Source organism: Sabethes cyaneus, chromosome 2 (assembly GCF_943734655.1).
Source record: "Sabethes cyaneus chromosome 2, idSabCyanKW18_F2, whole genome shotgun sequence".
NCBI lineage: Eukaryota > Metazoa > Arthropoda > Insecta > Diptera > Culicidae > Sabethes > Sabethes cyaneus.
The window spans coordinates 55,089,755-55,113,590 of record NC_071354.1 but is presented as its reverse complement, the minus strand read 5'-3'; the positions used below and the strand labels follow the sequence as shown (position 1 = coordinate 55,113,590).

Below are 23,836 nucleotides of genomic sequence, written 5' to 3'. Positions count from 1 at the left end.
CGAACAAAATGCGTCATTTGTTAGAACTAGCTAAAGGGGATAGGGGAAATTGAGACGTACCTTTACATGAACTGTCACATCTGTCGAGCAGGGCGTAATTCCTCCGTCGTAGGCGGAAATCAGTAGCTCGTAGTCGTGGTTATGTCCCTCGAGGGTTTGCTTCAGTGTGACCTCCCCGGTCTTGCGGTCCACCTTGAACAGTTCACCATGACCTCGTTTCATTTCGTACCGGACCTCACCATTCTCGTAGCTATCCAAATCCAAAGCGTGCACTTTGGTTATAACCGATCCGCGAGGATCGTCCACCGAAACCACTGCATAATACGGCAGGTTGACAAACATTGGACAATTGTCATTGATGTCTAAAATCGTGACGTTTACGATGACGTGCGCAACGCGGGGCTTTTCTCTGTCCGGTAATTGCGAGCGAGCTTCCACAATTAGTTCGTAATTATCACGCACTTCCCGATCAAACTTCTTTCCCGTCGTTTGAATGGCGCCGGAGGTCAGCCCGATCTTGAACATATCTGTCGGGTTCAGAATACTGAACTCGATGTGTTCATTTAGGTTAGACCCCAAAACATTAACCACCGTAACGGTTGAGATTTTTGTGCTATTCTCAAGTATCGACCCCTCGTAGATCGATTTCTGGAAAATCAGTCCCGAGTTCTCCGAGGTTTCCACATTGATGTTTACATACGCAACCTTTGAGAATTTTCCATCGGAAACCCGAACGCCCAGCTTGTAGAACGAACCGATACTCTCAACGTCACGAGTGGTTATTATTCCGGTGCCAGCATCTATCATGAACACTCCATCTCGATTGCCCTCGATGAGATCGTAGCGCAAAGTTGAGTTCTCCGAACTATCCTGGTCGGTAGCATTGACCTGTATGACGGCTACATTTTCATACGTGGGCAGCAGCAGGGTTACGTTGTACTCTTTTTGGCTGAACATCGGTGCACAATCATTAACGTCATTGACGAAAATTTGCACTTCCGCAGTGGTTTCCGATGTGAGTCGGGGTTTACCGAGATCAGTTACCTGCGAATGAAGAACAATTTTGATTGAACCTAACCTCAAAATCTAATCTCATCATACTAACCTTGACATGAAAACTGAAAAACGGAATCTTTTCGTGATCCAGCTGCAGAATCGTTTTGATCGCTCCGGTACTGGAATCGATGTGGAAGTATCGTTTGGGTAACATCTCGAGGATGTCGTAGTGAAGCAGCGCGTTCAGCCCGGAATCCGCATCCTTGGCTTTGATGACCAGCGGCAGGGAAGTGTTCGCCAGCAGCTGACCGGCAGTGGACGTGTTTTCGTTTAATGTCAGCACCAGCGAGCCTACCGGAGCCGCCTCGGATACTTCGCCCTTGTAGACCTGCTGCTCGAAATAGGGAACGTTATCGTTGTGATCCAGAACGTTGATAATTACGGAGCACGTGGCGTACGCGGACGCCATATTAGTGGCGCGGATCGAGAGATTATAGAATTTGTTGCTTTCGTAGTCCAGGATATCTTTGGTTGTAATTACGCCTGTCGTTGGGTTGATGAAGAACATATCGTTGACGTTACCATCCATTATTTCGAACTGTAGCGAAGAGGTACTTCGTGCTTCAATATGAATCACAAACGTTCCAATTGGCAGATTCTCGTAAATTTCTGCAGCTGCATCCGTGGAGATAAATCTTGGTGGGGCATTATCAGCCATGTTAATCATAACATGCACCGGAATTTGTGATGATAATGAAGGCTTTCCACCGTCGGTGGCCTTCACCTGCAGCATGTATTCCGACAGGGCACTAATGTCAAGATCCTTTGCCACACTTATCACGCCCATAGTTGGATCAATGTTAAACACATTTCCAATATTTCCGCTAACAATTGAATAGGAAATTTTTGCATTATCACCAATATCCCGATCGATGGCATACACCTGGACAACCTTCGTACCAACGGCGGCCGTTTCGTACACCTTTCCTTGCACAATCTTGCTGGTGAATTCCGGTGCGTGATCGTTGTGGTCATGCACGGTGATAATCACTTTGGCATAGTTTCGCTTGGCGGGCGTTCCCTGGTCTTTCACAATCACAATTAGCATGTGCTCGGCCAGAGCTTCCCGGTCGAGTTTGTGAGCCGTAATGATACTGCCCGTGACCGAATCCACCCGGAATAGTTTAAGCGAAACCGGATCACGTGCCGCATGTAAGCTGTAAAACAGTTTTTTATCCTCGTCGGCATCGGTCGCGTGCAACTGTAGCACCTCGGTTCCTTCTTCTATGTTTTCGGAGATATCGACGCGGTACAGCGATTCCGTAAACTCCGGTCGGTGATCGTTTATATCAATTACGGAAACGTAGAGCTGCGTGTAAACAACGTGTACCCCATCCGAGATGCTTATCGTGAGATTGTACTCCTTTTGGGTTTCCCAGTCCAAATGTTTCGCCAGCAGCACGTTTCCATTGTCTCGACCGATGTAAAATTCATTACGCTCGTCTCCGCCTGGAAGTGCAATCGGGACCGCACGAGTTCACGTGACATATATGATTGCGTACACGTGAGAATGCCACAACCGGAAACATAGGGGTTTTACGGGGTGATATGGTTTCAATTATATGTTCCAAAGTGTTCGACGTCAACCGGGGGGATGTTTTTGTTTGTACACGGTGAAGCCAAACAATGCAGCCGAAGGAGAAAAGGAAGGAAAGCGAGAAGTAAGAAATTGAGCTAATATTGAATCATTGCCGACGAGCAAACATTGCACCATCCTTCCGGATGCTGGTTTGCTCAGGGCCAAGAATGCAGCAGTGGTGCACGCTCTAATTCATCTATAATGAAAGAAAACACTTACCAACTATATCAAACCAGAGCTGCTCGCCGTCGTAGTCGATGGCTTGGATCAGTGCCACCAGGAAGCCAGGTGTGTCGCTCTCGGTGACCTCTACCTGCTGGTCGATAGTTTTCAGCACCGGCGGATTATCGGACTTGGCTGGCACATCGACGACACCGATGCTGACCCGTGCCTGCTGGGACTTCCGTGGCACTCCGTTGTCTTCGGCCCGTACCAGCAGGTCGTACTCGGTGTCCACTTCGAAAAATTTCGCCGCGTAAATGATACCGGTGTCCGGGTCGATGCGGAATTTTTTCGCCTTTCCGCGGCCGGACTTGATGCTGTAGGTGACGCGTCCGTTCTCGCCGATGTCCTTGTCGGTGGCCAAGACCTGAGTGGGTGGCAGAGGAAAGAAAAATAAATAATATTGTTAGTTGGAAGATGAAAAATCTTTTTAGGTGGTTTGTTTTTTTGTTCGACAATCCCATTTAGTTCAAGAAAGCAAGATGCTACTAGATACTGAAGAAGAGCGTAGGGAATATCAAACTCAACATTAAAAAAATCAGTTTATATAACTGTACTGATTACGTGAATCATTTGTTTCTCCAAGGTCTTTCAAATATTTTTTGAGATATAAAACAATGAGTTGCAGTTCAAGCATTGTTTCAACGTTTAGCTAAGTAAATATAGTTTAGATATATGTTGATATTCAATCCAAATAAAGTTTGCAACCGCTAATACATGTCTTATGACTCAGTGTTTTACCCATGAAATTCTATGCAAAATTAGAAAGAGAATACTGTATACCCTTTGTGCATAATTTTTCGACGTTGTTCTGTTGAAAGTGACGCCATTTTTTCCAATTTTCGAAAAACTAACCGCAATTAAAATGGAGTGTAAACAACATACTCTAAACTACTTCTACTCAAATTTTTAAGAGAAAATACCCAATGCGTACACCCAAAACTCAGGGAGAATATTTTGTTGTTTTTGAGCAATAATCTATTACTTTTTTCGTCTTATGACCGTACATTAGACGAAAAGAGTAACAACCTAAAAGTAACAAGAAAAATGACAGCTACATCTATGTATGCGTCTCTGCAATGAACCACACATTCGCAAACTGCGCTATATGTGTTAGTTAGAGATAAGTTCTTGTAGCTGTATTGATGTGATATTCACTAATTACTCTATTCTTCACTTACTAATTTCGGCGCTAGCGTATGAGTACACTAGCACCAAAATCAAGCAGTTGTGATTTTAAAAACCTGTTCGCAATTTCCAAACCTCTCTTCATGGATCCATTCGCAGACCAGCGTCACTTTTGTTCGTTTGCATCTTGATAGGGTAAAATAACCAGAACCTTTTTTGTACCTGAGTTGATTTTTCTTATGAGAGAAAAGTTGATTGTTGATTGTTAATTGATTATACGAAATGCCCAAAAAGTTATATTTACATCATCAACAATATTGTCATATCATATTGATGAGCTGTATATTCAACGTATTGCGACACTTATGAAAAATCCACCTGCAGCGGCGGTAATAACGCGCTCAAAGAGATAACTACCTTATAAACGCAATATTAAAATTTGGGATTTATGGTTTGCAGTCCTACAAAATAACAGTTTTGTGACTAAGAATATTCGTTTGCTAAAAATATTGACATTAATTTTCGAACTCGGAAAATGTTTTAAAAATTAAAGTGTATTTTATGTTGACTTCAACTTGTTTCAAATCGAAAATATATAAAAATAATTATAAGCTCCAAAAATTATATGCAAGGGTTAATAATATGAAAAGGGTCCATAACTGGTAGACGAACCCCATAGTCGAAACCGGTTATATATTTGTCATGACCAGAGCTGCTAGTATAGTTTAACTTTTGAAAATTGGCAATCGGTTGAATCCCAATTCATGTTTTCAGAGCGGATAAATGAAAACAAGCTTACTGTTTTCTTAGCAAAAGAAATTCTAGGTTTCAATGGACGGTAGGAATAAAAGAGTTTGCTTTGTTTCGTCCATAAGGTTTATATAATAAAGGCAAAGCAAACTCTTTCATTCATATTATTCATATGACCTAACAGAACAATTTCTCGTTTACTCGTTCAACATTGTACTTTAGCTATAAAAATTATACTGCAATTCAGTAAACAACCATGGTTTCAAAATATCCGTTAATGAATAATTCTGGCTTTAGTTTTCAAAAGGTCACATAAACCATGCAAAAGGGTTGATTAGGCGACTTTCTGAAAACTAAAGCCAGAATTAGTGGCTTTTTTCCAGAAATTCTGGCCGCGCAGTTTCACTTTTTCGTATTGGAATACGCAAACAAAGTTTACCAATACGCCTACACTTTACAGATGCAAACCAGGGAGCTGGCAGCCAGCCATGTTTTGCAGCTAACATCGAACATATTGTAATTGCATTTTTTTGGCAACATGTCAAATGAAACATGTGGAATGCGACATGTTGCTAGTTGTTGCTCAATGTTGTTTCTGTCGCCACTTGAACATTTGTGATACGTTGCCATGCATCTCATGGAAACTTCGAAGAACAGTTTGGAACAAGTTGCATGCCACATGTTGCCAATCTAAACGCACGTTAGGTGTTTTAAAATGTGGTTCACGTTACTCTCCGTTATGTCCGATCTAATACCTCCTGCCAGTACGGGAACCCAAAGGTTGCTTAGATGGTTTGATGATTGCACAAATTGTAATGGTGTCATCATCTTTAGAAATAAAAAACAACAAACAGTGCCGGATGATAGCTTTTAGTCGCATTCGAATAAGGCCCGCGGTTGCTGTCATTTGTTGTAGAAAGGAATGGGGCTGCTAGTCCCCCGATGCAAACGGTAACGGTTAGCAAATTCAACATAAAACGCACATCTACAGTCAACGTTTTTGTATTGAGTGCTATCCAACAGTCATGCTATGAATCCAAATCAAAGCGTAGGCGCGAATAACAGATGGTTGGACTGTATAATGTATACAATATGCATTAGTGTATGTTATTATTCAGCCGACGACGAACGCTATTACTCCTTAAGTAACAAAGTTGTTAGCAAAAGAAGAATTTTTCGTTATTCCTTTTTAAGTAATAGTTTAAAGTTTTGGGTGTAGCTTCTACAGCGTTTCTTCCGTGTTGCAATTTGATGTGGGACACCCTTTAATTATATCAACTGTGCCTTCCTAGATTCAATCAGCATCGTTTATGTGGCGCCAGGATGCGATAAAGCTTTTTGCTCCTTTGAGAGCCATGTTAAGGGATTTTTTTCGAGGCCCTTGTGGTTTTACCCTTTTTGATGATTCTATTTGAATGTTATAGCGATATACTTTTTTTTGTATGCCAGAAGGGCACTGGGTTTCAAAAATTCCACTGCGACAGTCACAAAGATTGTCTTTTGTAGCTGGTGCCGATTGCTGTGCACAGTTTACGGATACCATTGATGGAGTTAAGCTGCGTTGTAAGACTGTGCCCCAATTAGGTATTAATATTTTTCAAACGGTGGTTCTACAATTGATGAAGGGACGGTAGGGGAAAGTAATGAAAATTTATTGGAATGGAGGGGAAAGAGTGGAAAGACGAGGGAGGGGGGGGGGGGGGTTATTGGTAGCTGCGTTTAGCAAACAGTCGTTGTAACTCTTACCTTTTGTCCAAACCAAGCTATAATCTGAGATTATAACCAGATTCGAACCCGTAACACCCTCCAGGGCTACCAAACCCCCCCCCCCTCTTCTCCCTCACCTTTCCGCTCTTTCCCCTCCATTCCAAAAAAAATTTCGTTACTTTCCCCTTTCATCAATTGTAGAACCACCGTTTCAAAAATATTAATACATATGCTTGACCGCATGTCAAGGTCAAGACTAAAAACTCGAGGTTTGGTCTACCCCAATTAGGCAGTACAGCCCGGACTCGATTATCTGGGTGCTCATTTTTATTTTCAGCCCGGATAATCGAATCACCCGGATAATCGAATCATCATTTTTGGTACAAAATTTTTTTTGGTATGTCAAGTTTTTTGACTTTTAGGTATCAGAAATGTTTTATTTATTATTGATTTATCTTCCCAAAAGTCAGAAAAATCATTTCTTACGATTTTTTCGACTGATTTTTTTTTGGTACAATATTATTTTTTGTATGTTATGTTTTTCAATATTTAGGTATTATAAATGTTTTTTTATTATTGATCAATCAATTGATCAAAGTTATAAAATTTCTTTTTTGCAATTTTTTTACTGATGAATACGATGATGATGATAATGATGATGGTGATGATGATTTTTAAGTAAAAAAATTGATTTCATCATCGCAGGATTTATTTTTGTTTTTTTTCGCCGATAAAAGGGACATAAAAAAGGAATTTTGTAGCTTTAGGGAGGTTAATCAATGCTTGTCCAGTTGGAACCATCATGTAGCATGAAAATTATAACATTTGGGTTTAAAATAAATCAGTGAAAAAAAAACTTTTTTTTCACCCGGATAATCGAGTCTAAAAACCCGGATAATCGAATCCCCGGTTAATCGAATCCCCGGATAATCGAGTCCGGCCTGTACATGGTTAATAAAACCAATATCCTTCTTGGGATGAAGTTTCTATACAGAGTATGCGGTTAGGAGGTAGCTTTTGAAGAATCTGTACCTAGAAGATGCAGTGCAAGTGCGCTGAACTTTCTAGTTCTGAATTCAAAAGCGGCAAATGAGCTTGCCAATTCTCTTAAAATGGTAAAAAGTGAGACAATGTCTGGAGAGGAGTCCCGTAATTGTGCGCAGTTCCTTACGCGTTAACGTAAGTAGATTTTTAACTACTGCAGGGTCTGGGTAAATAAACTGTTTAGCTTGTCTACAGCCCTGCACTTGATACCAACTGGATGCTATTTGTAGCTTTTCCCAGGTCAGTAATTCGATTTTGACAGCGGATATGGAGGTGCCAAGAAACGGTTCGGGACCAATGAACTGATGAGCTGATCCTTGTCTCGCTAGGCTGTCAGCAAGCACATTGCCCTCGATTCCGCAGTGTCCAGTATACCGATATAATTATTATGCGATTGCATTGAAAATGTTTTGTTCTAAATTTCTAAAAGCTTACACTTGCTCCGGGTAATCTGAAATGTAGCCTTCGTTTTGACTTAAATATTTAATGCAAATTGTCAAATTGTACAACTATTTTTCGTGCGTAACTTGTTGAAATACTAGTTTTTTTTTCATTTACTCGTAAGAAGAGTCTGATGCGAAGAATGATCAATTGAATGAACTGGAAAATTTGGGTATAAACCAAAAATATATCGGATTTATACGTGGAATGGCAGGTGGGGCTCGCAATCTCACTCCTTCAGTTAGTACCCGAATGTTTTACTCACTTAACTACTGCCACTTTTTAGATAGTCCTTTAGAATACCTAATTCTGGTTTATTCTCCCAATTCTATCATTTCTCGTATACGCACCACCACTGTTTCGATGTGTTGAAAGTGTAATTCTCATTTTTAACCATTTAAAACTAATCAAGTACAAAAGTTTCAATATTTAAAGACCTCGAGTCAGTAGTGAATCTTATATATAAAAATGGATTTCTGTCTGTCTGTCTGTCGGGATGTTCCTTATAGAATCAAAAACTACTGAACCAATCGGCGTGAAAATTTGCATGTAGAGGTTTTTGGGTCCAGGAAAGGTTTTAGTGATGGTTAGAGACCCCTCCCCCCACTAAGAGGGGGGGCTCCCATACAAATGAAACACAAATTTCTGCATAACTCGAGAACTAATCAAACAGATAGAACAAAATTTGGCATGTGGGTGTTTTTGGTGACAAGAATTTATTCTATGGTAAATTGGGACCCCTCCCCTCTTTAGAAGGGGAATTACGACTCCTTTCCCCTTTAAAAGGGGGGGCCTCCATACAAATGAAATACAAATTTCCTCATAACTCGAGAGTTAACCAAGCAAATGGAACAAAATTTGGCATGTGAAAGTGTTCAAGGGCAAGAACATTTTCTATGGTGAATTAGGACCCCTCCCCACTTTATGAGGGGGGGGGGGCTCCTACACAAATGAAAAACAAATTTCCTCATAACTCGAGAATTAATCAATCAAATGGAACCAAATTTGACATGTAAATGGTTTTGGAGGCAAGATTTTTTTCTATGGTGAAATGAGACCTCTCTCCTCTTTAGAAAGCGAGTTATGATCCATCTCCCTTTTAAGAGGGTGGGCTTCCATACAAATGAAATGCAAATTTCCTCTTATCTCGAGAACTAATCAAGCAAATGGAACCAAATTTGGCATGTGGCATGATAGTTAGAGACCTCTCACCCCTGTGGTAGGGGGATATGGACTCTCATACAAATAAAACAGAAATTTTTGCGAAACTGAAAAATTAATTGAACTCGAGAAATTCGACTCTTCCATAAAACAGTAGTCATTTACAAGACCACAAAAACTATCTATAGTAACTCTGGATCATTCAGGACGAGACGGCCGCGAGTGTTGCCGGCGACCCGCCGACGGAAGCGCCACCCACTGTGGGGAGGCAACTCCCCGCAGAAATCACTACTGTCTAGGTTTATTTGTTTTTCTAGGTCTACATGGCTTTCCTGGAACGAGCGACAGCGAGTAAGGAGAGGATCGCGAAATGGTACTTTCCACAAAAAAGTTTTCCGTGAAATGGTACATTCCGCTTAAGGTTTTTCGCAAAATGATATTCGGCGAAATGTTGTACAATCATGGCGAATATTACTATCCGCTTTCTGGCTATGCAATGAGGGGACAGGGGAGTTGTTTTCTACTTTATTGTGAGGAAAAATTGCAAATTTGTATATTAAACTACCCATTCCTGGTAACTAATAAGCATTAACATAAGCAGCAAAACAGCGTATCTGGCATTTTATACTGCACGTTGTTGTATATTAGCTTTCTGACTGCACTGGTATTGTAAATTGGCATCCAAAATTGTATTCAAATTCTTCGTGTCAGTAATTAGCTGTAAATTAGCATTGTCAGCACTATAAGAAGGTTATTAGTAAAGTAGCTGTATATTTTGCCAAAATAGCATTTGAGTAGCATTAAAGGCGACTTAAATGCTTATTTGAATAGCATTGGTGATGTTTATTGGTTACCTGGGATGCTTTCATAGTTACGTAACTGCCAAAATGAATCATCTAAGGTTGAACTCTTCAGAAACTTGCAAAACTCGAGATTGTGACAAAGATCATCCGAGATTCATGATTTATGTACAACACAGGTTAATTTGTGGCAATACGAAGTTTGTCGGGTCAGCTAGTCATATATAAAAATGAGCGTAAATTCCGTCATAATTCCAAAATATCTGGACACATGCGCTGATTTAAGAGTATCAGTGCTGGTAGAAATTGACAAAAAGGATGGCGGTATATAAGTAAAATGGGCTGCATTTCTCTTGCGATAGCAATAGTAATTGTATAATAGGTGGCTGAGAGACAAAAAAGCGGGAGGGGGCGAAATGTTACAGTAAGGGAGGTTCCAGGATAGTTTTTCTACCATTAGGGCGGGGCATAGGTGCGATGTTTGAAGTTGTCATCAATTTTCGTGAGATATAAAGAAGGACAACAACATAATATATTTTATAGTGATGCAGTAAATGCAGTTCAACTATAAATCATCTGCGGTAATAGTGTTTTTCAAAATAAATTCTTCTTTCTTCTGATCAAGTGCAGATTCGAGCTTTTATACCACTAGCGGGGCAAAAGTTCGAAGCTAGTATCCATGAAATTAGCCCATCAGTAGCTAACAAAACCATATTATCTTCAATCTGCGTTATGTTTCGGTAAGAAATATTCTCAATTTGCACCTTTTCTATTTTGCGCTGGTGTATTGCAGCCTTCGTTAGATCGAAACTTTTCCAAACGTTTGTTTTTTGTTTCATCAGCGGAAACACATTGTTTTTCTTCGGCCAACATATGTAGAGCACACAGTTTTCTGCAGATCTTTCATTTCTAGTATCTGTAATATAGTGCCCAAAGCTGTATATAATTAGCTATATATTTTTGCCTCGTCCATGAATCGCACTTTTGCCCCGTCCGTGAATCGAACTTTTACCCCGCTAGGCGCTTGATGGGGTTAGATTAAATTACGGAAAAGCGAAATTATTTTGTAAATTATTTTCGCCGTATCTTCAAAACAGATATGTGAGTGATGTAAAACACTGCTACAAATTTTCAACAAGTAATATACTCCTGTTGATATCGTATTTGCCGTATTACGAAAAATTACATCAAAACCGCCCTAAAATAACATTTGCTCATAACTTAGCAACTATGCTTCGTAAGCAACCAAAGTTTACGTTAGATTCAAGCTGTCAAAGTAGTCACCCATCCATGCCAATGTAGAAAATTTACTCAGAATCTGCACCGCTAAATCATTGAATCGCACTTCTACCCGCATCGCACTTTTACCCCTCCTTACTCTATAGTAATTTTTAGAGAGAAAACAGATCCATAAGTAGTAGTGGAAAACCCTCTATTGTTGCAGTAGCAAGGCCAAGTCACACCGCAAGGTGGATTAATTCAGGGTTTTCAAATGACATGTAATTCACAATGCAAACCTAGTATTAGAAATTTTTTTGCCATAAAAGTCGATTAACTTATTTGTGTACCATTTACTTTATGTTATTCTGGGTAATATTCTTGCCATGAGCTTAATAGAATTCGTAGATAAAGAATGAAGACACAGTATTGCTGTACTTTGATGTTTATTCTGTGGTACTGCTAGTAGTTCAGTTTCAAAATAAGGAGCAGTATAATTTCGGAGAAACGTTTAAACGGATGGCTTAGCTTTATTAACCATCTAATTGAAGAAAAGATAAGACAACACAAACCATTGATTGTACGTAAACAAATGCCACATTTTAAATTCAATTTACATTCATTTACTGTTACTGCTTCACTAAAGTGAAGCCTATATTTACAGATAAAAATCAATTTTCTTCCGCCATTACTAAGTCTGACAAACTGTCTACCGCAGTGGTTCGAAATATTTATTCATTTCATGCCCGTTGATTTAGAATTAATCACAAAATGTAGATTACGTCCAATTGCTACTCCGGCAACATTTGTCACAATCATAACCAACAGTTGCAGAACAAAGAACCCTATCCGACAAGAATAAATACTCATCACAATAGAATACTCATTCACTGGAGATTCATGCAAATTTCCTGAATTTATTAAAACAAAATTTGAATATTTAATAACAGTATTTCAGGCTAGCCTAGCCAGTTTCCTTTTGAGCAAAGGCTTATCTCGGAACGTCTCCATCGCCAAACCCCACAACAACTATGCGTTGTGAAACCGAAGCGTCCCTGGTAGGTACCGGTACCGGAGATCGGAATATCTACTCGAGTGAAGATTAGATCCTCCGATGCCGATACTCGGTAACCTATTTAGGTTCTCTACGGAGAAAGAACTACACTGAAGCGTCCCCTCTCTGGGGCTGCTGGCGAGGAACAAGTTTTAATTTGTGCCGGCCTGATGGCCATCAGGTATTAAAAACTTTATCTAACCGAAACGGTCCGATGGCAGGAGTCAACCCACTTCCGCTGTTCGATTGCCTAACAAAAATCTGCTGTTCTACACCATCAGGCGATTTCATTATCGTTTGCATCATCATCATCATCATCATCATCATCATCAACCATCGTCAACATCATCATGATCGCCGACATCAACATTGTCGCGGTCTTTTGCGTGACTGTCCTCGAAGCGTCATAAAATTCATTATCATCATTATTCATCTCTCACCGAGGTCTATGCAGCCGGGCTTTCGCTTGTTCCTGACATTCTCTTTCGCCGGAATTGACATTCCGACCCCCTACCCTCTAGATATTTACAATTTCCTTCTGCCCTCCCTTCGCCAATAAAATCAGGTGTGAGGAAGGGGAAAGGGTCAAATGGTTCACGGTTTACATTATGCCGAAGGATGAAGGGAAAAAAGAATTGCAAAAAATGGCTGACTTGCCAGTAGATTGAACGTTTCGTGACGGGAGAATGGTGCAGATCTAGAGAGGCGGCGGAAAGAGTCGTTTTGTTGGCAGCAAATGAGCTTTTCACATCACAGCTTATAAATCTTTATGCTGATGCTCTCTTCTAACCGAGAGTCGGTCGCGCCGCGTTTCCTTTCTCTTTGAGGATGCATTGTGGTGGGCCCACTAGAGCGGCTGCTGGAGCCGTTTCTGATTTAGCCTGATGCGAACGGACGACGGTGGACACGGCGCGGCCGGCGGCGGCGGGTTGCAGTCGATGCCAAAGGGATGCTGTATATTGCACTGGTGGCCTACAAATGAGCGTTAGTACTCGGCTTTTAGCAATTCTGCTGAGTAGAGTCATTTGTTGTTGGTGTTGCTGTTGTTCAGTGCCTAGTATGGTTACCCCTTTTTGTCCTCGTTGTGAATTTCCGAACAAAATGGTTAAAATGCCATAGCCTCTGTGGTGCTTGTGCTATGACTTGATGGCAGCCTGCCTACTGTACACGTTAAGCACCGAAGAATGGCTATTCTTTTTATAAGAGAAATTATGGAGCGGAGTAATATTAGTCGTTTGTAGTGAGAATAGTACGATGTGCAGCCAAGCCTGTTTGAATGGTAAGCTTGGAAGGTGCTGACTCGGCCCGGCGCGTATATCCACGTCATGTGTTTTCATTTACCTAAAGACACATTATTACCTACATAATCGCAATAAGAATGCCTCTGCCGGTTGTACGAATTTTCCTTAAACCATTATTGAAAGGTCAGTGTTTTGGAATTAATTTCAAGGAAGATCATATCGAATTAAATTTTTGCTCTATACAAGTTTTCACCTAAACTTGACATAAACATACTGGTACAATAAAATTAACGAAAGTTAAGAATGAAAAACTAATTTATGAGAAACTTCCAAAGAAAATGTTCTATAACTCTGCACCCGATAGAGATAGAAATGCCATTTCTTCAGCAAAGTTACTTGCTTTACATATTCTACAACTTTGTCGAAGAAATTATGTCCCTATCTCTTAACACAAAAATGTTATTTTTTAAAATTATCATCATAGTAAACCATGTCTACCTTTCTTCAGATTTTGAGGGACGAAAGCTTTGAAAATTCTGTATTGATAAAATGAAAGCAAAAGACGCTAGGAAAAAGTTTTATTTTGCGCTTTTTCGGTCCACAGTATGTTGCAAAGAGAAATAAGGAAGGAAAATGAGTGAGGAAATTGTGAAAATGTTCCGCCATAACTCCAGAACGCTTTGACCGTTCGTCGCCAAACTTGGCACACATGATCCCTGACATAAAGAAAGCAACACTGGGAGGTTTACGAAAGGAGTAATGGTCCCCTTGCTAGCACAGTTGTTACAACCCAAGCAACAATGTGAGTTTTATTGTACTCTTATGACGTTTTCATGGTCAATTTTGGTCCTAACTGTCATCATAAGAGTGTAATAAAACCCAAATTGTTACCTGGGAAACTAGTTGTAGCAACCGGTATATGACAAATTTAGGTCATAACTGACTTGCTACAGCCAGAAGGGTCAAAAGTGTGCTACTTGGGTCCTAACTAGAGGGAGATGTTCAAATAAGTAGGACGTGTTATACTGGCTAGTTATTCTGGCTAGGAGACAAGAAGGTGGGGGGGGGGGGTGCGGATATGGAATAAAAAAATGAATTTTGAAATAAAAGTTTTAAGCTGACAAGAGGGAGCGACATTTAGATGTGGCGAAGAAGTTTTGTTTCTTGTATTATATGATTGGTATTATGGGAATTTCCAAAACGAAAACAGATATGCAGGTGGCAAGAAGATAAAGGCGGGAAGGAGGCTCTGATATCTATACCTATAAAAAAGGATTTCTGTCTGTCTGTCTGTCCCTATGTTCCTTTTAGAATCGAAAACTACTGAACCGATCGGCGTGAAAATTTGCATGTAGGGGTTTTTGGGGCTACGGAAGGTTCTCTCGATGGCAAAAGACCCCCCCACTAAGAGGGGGGGGGGGGGAAGGCTCCCATACAAATCCCATAAAAATGGATTTCTGTCTGCTCTATGTTCCTTATAGTATCGAAAACTATTGAACCGATCAGAGTGAAAATTTGCATGTAGGGGTTTTTGGTGCCAGGGAAGGTTTTTATGATGGTTAGGGATCCCTCCCCCCACTAAGACGGGGGGGGGGCTCCCATACAAATCTATACCTATAAAAATGGATTTCTGTCTATCTGCCCGAATGTTCCTTATAGAATCGAAAACTACTGAACCAATCGGCGTGAAAATTTGCATATAGGGGTTTTTGGGGCCAGGGAAGGTTCCTATGACGGTTAGAGACCCCTCCTCCCAGTAAGAGCGGGGGCTCCCATACAAATGAAACACAAATTTCTGCATAACTCGAGAATTAATCAAGCAAATGGAACAAAATTTTACATGTGGCTGTTTTTGGAGACAAGAATTTTTTCTATGGTGAATTGAGAACCCTCCCCACTTTAGGAGGGGGGGGGGGCTCCTATACAAATGCAATACAAATTTACTCATAACTCGAAAACTAATTAGTCAAATGGAACCATATTTGGCAGGTGCGTGTTTTTGGAGGCATGATTTTTTTCTATGATGGATTGAGCCCCTTGCCTTTTTATGAGGGGGGCTTCCATACAAATGAAATATAAATTTCCTTATAACTCGAGAACTAATTAATCAAATGGAACCATATTTGGCATGTGGGTGTTTTTGGAGGCATGCATTTTTTCTTTGATGAATTAGAACCCCTCTCCCATTTAGGAGGGAGGGCTCCCATACAAATGAAATACAAGTTTCCTCATAAGTCGAAAAGTAATTAAGCAAATGCAACCAAATTTGGCATGTGGGGGGTTTTGGAGGCAGGAATTTTTTTTAATGATGGTTTGAGATCGCTCATCCCTGTGGTAGGGGGACTATCATACAAATAAAACAGAAATTTTTGCGTAACTCGAAAAAGAATCGAACTCGAGAAATTTTAGACTCTTTCATAAAACATTAATCAATAACAAGACCACCAAAAACAATCAATAGATAATTCAGCGCGAGCCGCGAGTGTTGCCGGCGACCTGCCGTCGGAAGCGCCGGCCACTGTCCCGTAGAGATCACCTCTATCTAGGTTTAATTATTTTTCTAGATCTACTGACCTCTATTACTTTCCTTCAGTTGGGTCACCCCTGCGAAACGATACTTTCTACGAAAAGATTTCCGTGAAATGGTACATCCCGCGTAAGGTTTTTCGCGAAATGGTATTCCGCGAAACTCTATATCCCGCGTTATGGTCAACCGAGAATTGGTGTTCCGCAAAATGGTATTCGGCGAAATGGTTTGTAATGATGGCGAATATTTAAATGCTATCTGCGTTATTTTATCAAGCAATGGGGGAGTTGTTTTCTACTTTACTGTGAGGAAAATTTGTATATTAACACACCTATGAACTCCCCAGAAACTTGCAAAACTTGAGATTGTGACAAAGGTCATCCGAGACTCACGATTTATGTACAACACAGTTTATTTTTTGTGGCAACACGAAGTTTGTCGGGCCAGCTAGTATCTAAATACATAAAAATAACACATTTACAAGTAACTGAGGTACTATAGAAGGGTAAATGACAAATAGGTGGCCAGGCTCTCCTTCTTTTTATTGATTTCCGGAAAGAAAACAGTACAAATGACAATCTCTTCTTACCATTCAAATGAGATATAAGAGATTTATTTCTTACGTTACGGATTTTCCTTTAAGATAACAGATACATCTGTGGCTGGGAGGCAAAGCACCGAGCACTCAGCTAGTTAGGTGAATAAAATAAAACCACAAAAATAGCATCCTTTCAAGGCATCCGGAGGAAGAATCTTCCACATTTTTTAAACGCCTCAACTTTCTACAAATATTAACCCAGCAACCGCGCTTTCGCTGCCTGCTGTTGAATCGTCAGCACATTTCTTTCATATTTGCTAGGAAAAATCTTCCCTAATCCGTTTGCTCGTTTACGCCCACATTGTATAAAATTGCTTTTACATTTTTTTTCGTCCTGTATTTTACAACGTAACGGGCATCGTAAGTTCAACATTTGCTTTGAGCCGCTTTCTTTTCGCACTGAATCCGCAATTCTTCTATATCAGTGTATTTTAACTCATCGTCTCTATCCCCGGCATTGTCCAAAGTTTGCATAGCCTCCAAGATCAAATAATGCGGCGCTTTTGGCAGGTTTAACGTAACGATGATGAGTTTTGCTTTATTTTTTAACAGACTGGAATGCTCTCTTAATGCGAATCGATCAAAAATTGTATAATATTTTCACATAGAATTTACTTTACTTGCTGAAATACCCATCACCTGTAAAGCATAAAAGGAGCCAAAAAATGTAAATCTGCTTTAGCAACGGACATCCTCCTAAACTCTGCACAAACATTTTTATACCAACAAAGAACACGACTTCGACGTTGTAAAAAATTTACACTTTTAATATATGTGATATGTATCTCTTTCAAGTTTCTGTTTACCACCCCCCCTTCTCCTTCGCCAAAAGGGCTCCACTGGTTGGTTTGTCCAGCAGGTTCAACACCGGGCGAATAGATTAGGGCCTCTATTGACACGACCTGGTGTGGCTGCTTTTCGACTGCACCACCTTTAGCATGCTGGATGTAAATTCAGTATATCTCTTTCCGTTCCGTTCTCCATATAAATAAATGACCAGGTCCGTGCTTTTAAGCCTGCACTATACACACATACAGTACAGCCTGAACCGTAGCACTAATGGGCGAGGATAGGCTTCACAATTTAATGGTTTAATTTCCGTTTTGTCTTATCTAGAGCTACTATCCTGGCAGCCGTCTCTGAAGCCTATGATGATGGCAGTCTACTGTGTTAGTAGTAGGTATAGGCAGCAAAGGGAGGGAATCTCGGGCATCGTTTTCTCGGCGTTTTGCTTGACCAACCGATCTGGCCTGGTAGCACTGGCACTGGTGGCAATATTGCAATTGTGCTAGAGTGTGCCTTCCCTTAGAACGGAAAGTGGCCACTACAGAAGCAGGCACCACGTTACTGAGCCGGTTTGCCTTTGCCGGCAGCACAGCAGCACTATTTGTAAGAGCAAGCAGAAGGTTAGACATCCGATGTAGTTTCAAAGGCGGATGACATTAGCCAAGAAACCAGGGGCTTCTGTCAATGAGATGTTTCGAAAATAACTGACTGGAAGAACCTTAGCTGCACAACATAGGAGATATCTGATAAGTTCCCAAATTTTCAGTTTGCTTGAATTTTCAATTTTAACAATGAATGAGTATATGTGGTGCTATCTTTACGTTAATAAAGGGAATTCAAGATTATTTAGTGCGAAATCAAGCACTCTATTGGTAATAAAAAGCAGCCTAATGCATCTCTTGAGCATCCCTCCCGGAACGGTAACAGCATCTAAAAAGCATAATGACCTCTGGCAGAGGCTGTGCCCATTTCCTTTTCGAAATGGGCAAACGAAACGAGATAAACGACATAGGCACCGAACCAGAGTATGTGAATATCCGATATCACTTTAATAGTTATTAATGTTCTGTTTAGTTCTTGGCTGAAATGGCTCCTTTGAGTAACGGAGCCCTTTGGTGGGGATGCTTTTGGTTTTTATTATGATTAAAATTTTATCGCACACAAGCGAAATGCTCGCAGCTTCCGAGTCCATTAAAAGGCAGGTAGAGAAGAACTTTCTCTTCCGACAAGTATTCCTGCCGAAAAGTTCTACAACAGTGAGCACATCGATGAAGAAGTAATATTTCATTCATTCGGCCATCTGGGTCGTTACAAATAGTTTCGTGTCGAACGCTAATAGCTACCGGCACGAACATCTGTCTCGTAATGACTAATGCTATCACTGGCGAATCAAGCTTTTCCTCCACCATCCAAAGAATAGAGCAGCGTAAGTGCTTTCTTCCGTTTACCTCATCCTTGATCGTTACTCAACTTACCAGTTTCATGCAAATGGTTCCGCAGTTTTCACGAATATTTTTCCAATTTAGCCAACCGTACAACTGTGCGCGCATTCCATGGGCGGAAATATTTCTCTTTTCTCCTAGTATAAATATTTTTCTTTTCACTCTGGAGTTCGGACTTTTTTATTTCTTGTGCTCGATCAGTCCTTCGTACATGCAACCACGCAAAACTAAATTAGCTGAAACTGGTGACGAAACTTTGAAATCAAGAAAATTTTACCAGCAAAATAAGGAAAAAACTGTCTTCTTTTTTCGTGAGACACATTCAGTACCCAACCGCTAGTTTTTCTGTGGCACATGCTTCAGCCGTGTGTTTGTGCGAGATGCCAATAAGCCATCCCTCCGCAGTTTACCCTCTCTAGTGGGTAAAAGTATGAGAAAAACATTTCTTGAATATGACGACTTTACCCGAAACCGAAAACTTTACCGTGGGTGCTTCCATTCCACGGTAAACGCTAAAATGAAAAACTTATTCGCCACATATGAAAGGTAAAGGACAAACGGAAGGAAAACTCCTCGCTTATGGAATGTAAACTTGCACCGAATTTTGTGAAGCGAAATATGTTTGAAAAGTGAAGAAAACTGAATATAAAATATCTAACCGTTGAGTCGTTCCACCAGTAGCAAGGTGAAGACGAAGTTTTGCTTAGCGTTTGCTCAAGGACGCACTTCTGCAAAAAACCAATAACTTAATTCAAAGTCAATTTTCAGCTTGCCATTACAAATTTTCAAGTTTCAATTTCGGTTTCCAAAATGTAGTTTGGTATAAATCATGTTTTTTTCATTTCCATTGTTTTCTTCCATTGTTTTTTTCCATGTTTTTATTTTGTTTGCCTATTTTTCCGTTTATCATTTCCTCTTTATATCTTTTGTCTATTTTAAGTTCGTTCTTTTAATTATTCTTGCTTATTTTTATTTTCCGTTTTACTTTATATTTTTCTCAGCTATTTCCATATGCCATTTGCCTTTTTATATTTCCATAGTATATTTTACCTGCATATTTCTCTGTTTTATTCTTTTCATTGCTGTTAATATCATTGCTATTGTTTCCATCTGTTATTATTAGGGCTGTCGGTATTGGGCGCTTTTGGTGAAAACCGGTATTTCGGTATTGGCGTAGAAAATACCGGTAATACCGGTAAAATACCGGTATTGGCAGATTATTCGAAATCAATAGAAATGTCGATGTTTTTCAGTAAATTTTTTTATTTTCAAACTTTAGCTTCAGAATTGTTGCTTATCAAAGTAGAATTTAAGCAGATATAATACTCTAAGTGATTTATTTTTCTTACTAGAACGAATTTTATTACCATCGCTTCGAACAATTGAAAAAACTTCCGCTTTCATCGATGTCTGACGAACGACTCTAAGCGCATCAGGAATTTTCCTTTCATTTCTCCAAATTTGACGTAGGGAAACCCGTTTTTAATTATTTACAAATATCTTTTATTGTAGTTTACAGCATAATTAATGCCCCGGTCTTCTACAGTCTCTTCACGAATTTTTCCTCCATCCCCAAACCGGAACTCTTGCATAGCGTCATCGTCTTCATAATCCTTCACAGATATCTTCTCTTCTCTGTTATCATACCCACTATTCGAAGATAGTGGGATGCATATTTCATCTCCTTGTTTAATCAATGTATCACTCGAAAGACTTGAAAAATATTCCAAATTCTTTCCTGGCAGATTCTTTGATGGCAAGAATGCTCAACAAGTGCAAAGATTCCCGTATTCTGATCAGGGCCCGGCATTGTCGAAACAAATAAATTAAGCTGACTTTCTCTCACCTTCACACATGAAGCGACTTGTTTCATTTGTTGAACAGAACGTTTCAACAAACTTCTGCTGAAGCTAGTTACTGTGTCAAATGCCAACAATTGACAGTCAGGCGCGATTTGTCGATGTTGAGTAGGTTAACCCGAATCATTCCAATGATGCCATATGGCATCACTTGACAAATTTTATACTTTTCGCTATAAAATGAAAACAAATCGCTATTTCCATAATTTGGTAACACCATTTTGAAGGCAAATAGATATAGTTCGACAAGAAATATCACATTAAGTATTTTAGCTCTGTACCTTGATACAATAGCATTTCAAAGTTGAAAATTTGCCTGATTATGGGGGTAATTCTGGGCTGATTCGGGTTATTCATAATATGTGTTAAATGGTAGGAAATGTTACTCAAAATCAATTCAAAGTTGCTGGCCTTCTTCGGAATATTTGATAGAGAAATACAAATGAAACTTTAAAACCGGTCGTCATGATGAAGTAAAAATCGTTTCAATGACGCTGATTGAAGCCAATTTTGAAACGAAGCGGCACTGCTTCGGTTGCAACTGAAGCTTCATTACTTCATGGTTGAATAACAATTTACTATTGTAAGTGATGTTTCTGGGCCCGGATCTTGTTTCCTTAATTCGTTATTTGAGAGCTTCGAATAATTTTGTGGCTTTTAAATATCAAGTTGTTCCAAAACGAATTGAAAAGCGACGTCTGGCTCATACAATGAAACATTTTTACAGCAAAGATGCTCTCATGTGCCTTAGACGGGTTCAAGAGCTATAATTATTTGACCCACCATTTCACTTTCTTCATTGTTAGTAGTGGAAGAATCTCGTCTGCATTAACACCAAGTTGTTTTTCAAAGAGTTTTATAATCTTTTGTCAAATTTAGTTCAGATTAGAAAATACCGGAAATACCGGTTTTTTGCCTTTCCAAAACCGGTATTTCGGTATCCAAAAATTGGCCGGTATTACCGGTTTCGGTACTACCGGTACTACCGGTTAGACAGCCCTAGTTATTATCGAGTTTTTTTTTCAATTTCATCGTCGAAACAAATAAATGAAGCTGATTCTTTTTTTTATTTTAATTTCTAAATGGTTTTAACCAATTATTCATTCATTAGAAGCTGATTCTCCCTTGCCTTCGCTTCGCATTAGTGACGGTTTGCAATAGAAGGTCATGTTATTAGGGCCCTGGTTGGTAGTTCATAAATCAAGCACCATAGAAATCCAGGTAAAATTATAACCAAGTCGGCAATTCGACAAAAAAAATCCGAAAAGGGTCTACTAGCCGGGCGGAGAAAAATAACAAAACACGTGGAATCTTCTTGTGATTTTGTTAAAAAATACTCTTGGGTGGTCATCTGGCAAAATCAGGAAATTTTAATTAAAATTTTCCGGGAAAATACGCAACATCAGAGCTACATTGGATCGAGTGATGTGTTTCGTACGCATCTCTGGGACACTCTCGAGTCCCTTCGAGACGCGGCGAGGGTTGAGACAAGGTGACGGTCTATCCTGCATGCTGTTCAACATCGCTCTTGAGGGAGTGATCCGACGAGCGGGCATACAAACGAGAGGCACGATTTTTACCAAGAGTAGCCAACTTCTAGGCTTTGCAGATGACTTCGATATCATTGCCAGGAACTTTGCGACGGCGGAGGCAATCTACGCCAGACTGAAAGCGGAGTCTAGGAGAATTGGGCTAAAAATAAATGTGTCGAAGACCAAATACATGAAAGGAAGAGGCTCAAAGGAAACAAATGCGCGCCTCCCACGGACGGTAACCGTTGACGGCGATGAACTAAAAGTGGTAGAGGAGTTCGTGTATTTGGGATCGCTGGTGACCGCGGAGAACAACACTAGTAAGGAGATCCAGCGGCGCATCCAAGCGGGAAATCGGGCCTACTTTGCCCTTCGTAAAATGCTACGATCAGGATGCATACGCCACCGCATGAAGCTAACAATGTACAAAACCATTATTAGACCGGTAGTTCTTAATGGACTTGAAGCCGTGACGCTGCTTACGGAGGACATACGCGCCCTTGCCGTGTTTGAGCGGAAAGTGCTGCGGACGATATTTGGCGGAGTACAAACTGAAAGCGGAGAGTGGCGGAGGCGTATGAATCGTACATCTAGCGAAAGTTAGCAGGCTACGGTGGGCCGGATACGTCGTAAGGATGCCGGACGACAGTGCGACGAAAATAGTTCTCTTCAACAACCCCACTGGCTCCAGGAACAGGGGGCCCAACGCGCACGATGGCTCGACCAGGTCGAAAGCGATTTGCGACTTCTGAGACGACTAGGAAATTGGCTACGAGTGGCCCAAGACCGATTTGAATGGAAACGAGTGCTTGAAACAGCACGAGCCACCCCGGCTCTATGCTGCTGAAGAAGAAGAAGAAAGTTTTGTTAACCACCTTTTACTTTTGATATGCATTTTTTTTTTTTTCGACTTTGTGTGATGGCCAAAGGGAGGGGGGGGGGCTCAGATTTGTGACACAATTGGACAGAGAGGAAGGTGGGTGGCGGGGTTCTAAAAAGCAGAAACTCGATGGACGTCATATTTGAATTGTCCCTGAGGTGACTCTCACACTTTTTTATGACAGTTCTTTTAAAATGATTTTCGCAATTTATGTGGCTGTGTTCTACGCGTCTATTTTTACTCGAAGTTTTGGAATTAACAAGGTGTTTGACGCAAATTTTGAAATTGATGCGTTTTGTTACGCCAATTTCAGAACTTACACGTTTTTTAGGCGAGTTGAGTGAAATTTATTTTTGCTAGTTTCTTTTCCAATTCCTCTTCCTTAGGCCATTACAAATATTTTACAAAGGTTTTTGTCCTTCTGGGGTTGTCCTTCTGGGGTTGGAACTTATTTCCTGTATTTTTATTATTAGATTTTCTTTTGTTTTTGTGGACATTGTCACTGCAATCAGCATTTTGATCTATTGTGATATCGTTCAAGTATTGTATTCCGCTCTTCGTTCTTTTTACAGTATCGTTATAGAGTGAACGAACTGCTTATTATCCATGCTTATGTGTTCGATACTTTTTCTGTTCGTATGTTTCTTTTCCTTTTCACATTTTCTTTTTCCCACTTTTTGCTTTTTGGGAATATTCATAAATTATAGACATCCTCTTCTCCTGTTTTGTTGTCCTTTCCTTATTCCTTTGTCTAAATCCATTTATTATTTCCTTTTCTTTTCCATTTCTTTTCTCCGTTGTTCCCTCCTAT

The 23,836-nt window shown here is 40.2% G+C and overlaps 1 protein-coding gene across 1 annotated transcript in view; it reads right to left on the bottom strand.

Annotated features, from left to right (window-relative positions):
* LOC128738251 (fat-like cadherin-related tumor suppressor homolog) overlaps window positions 1-23,836 on the bottom strand; it is a 589,652-nt gene that overhangs the window by 54,618 nt on the left and 511,198 nt on the right. The window contains exons 10-12 of the mRNA XM_053833248.1: window positions 2,855-3,224; window positions 1,106-2,505; window positions 61-1,044 (exon numbers count right to left, since the gene is read on the bottom strand). Of these exons, the coding sequence (XP_053689223.1) occupies window positions 61-1,044; window positions 1,106-2,505; window positions 2,855-3,224 (2,754 nt within the window). The remainder of the gene's footprint in view (window positions 1-60; window positions 1,045-1,105; window positions 2,506-2,854; window positions 3,225-23,836) is intronic.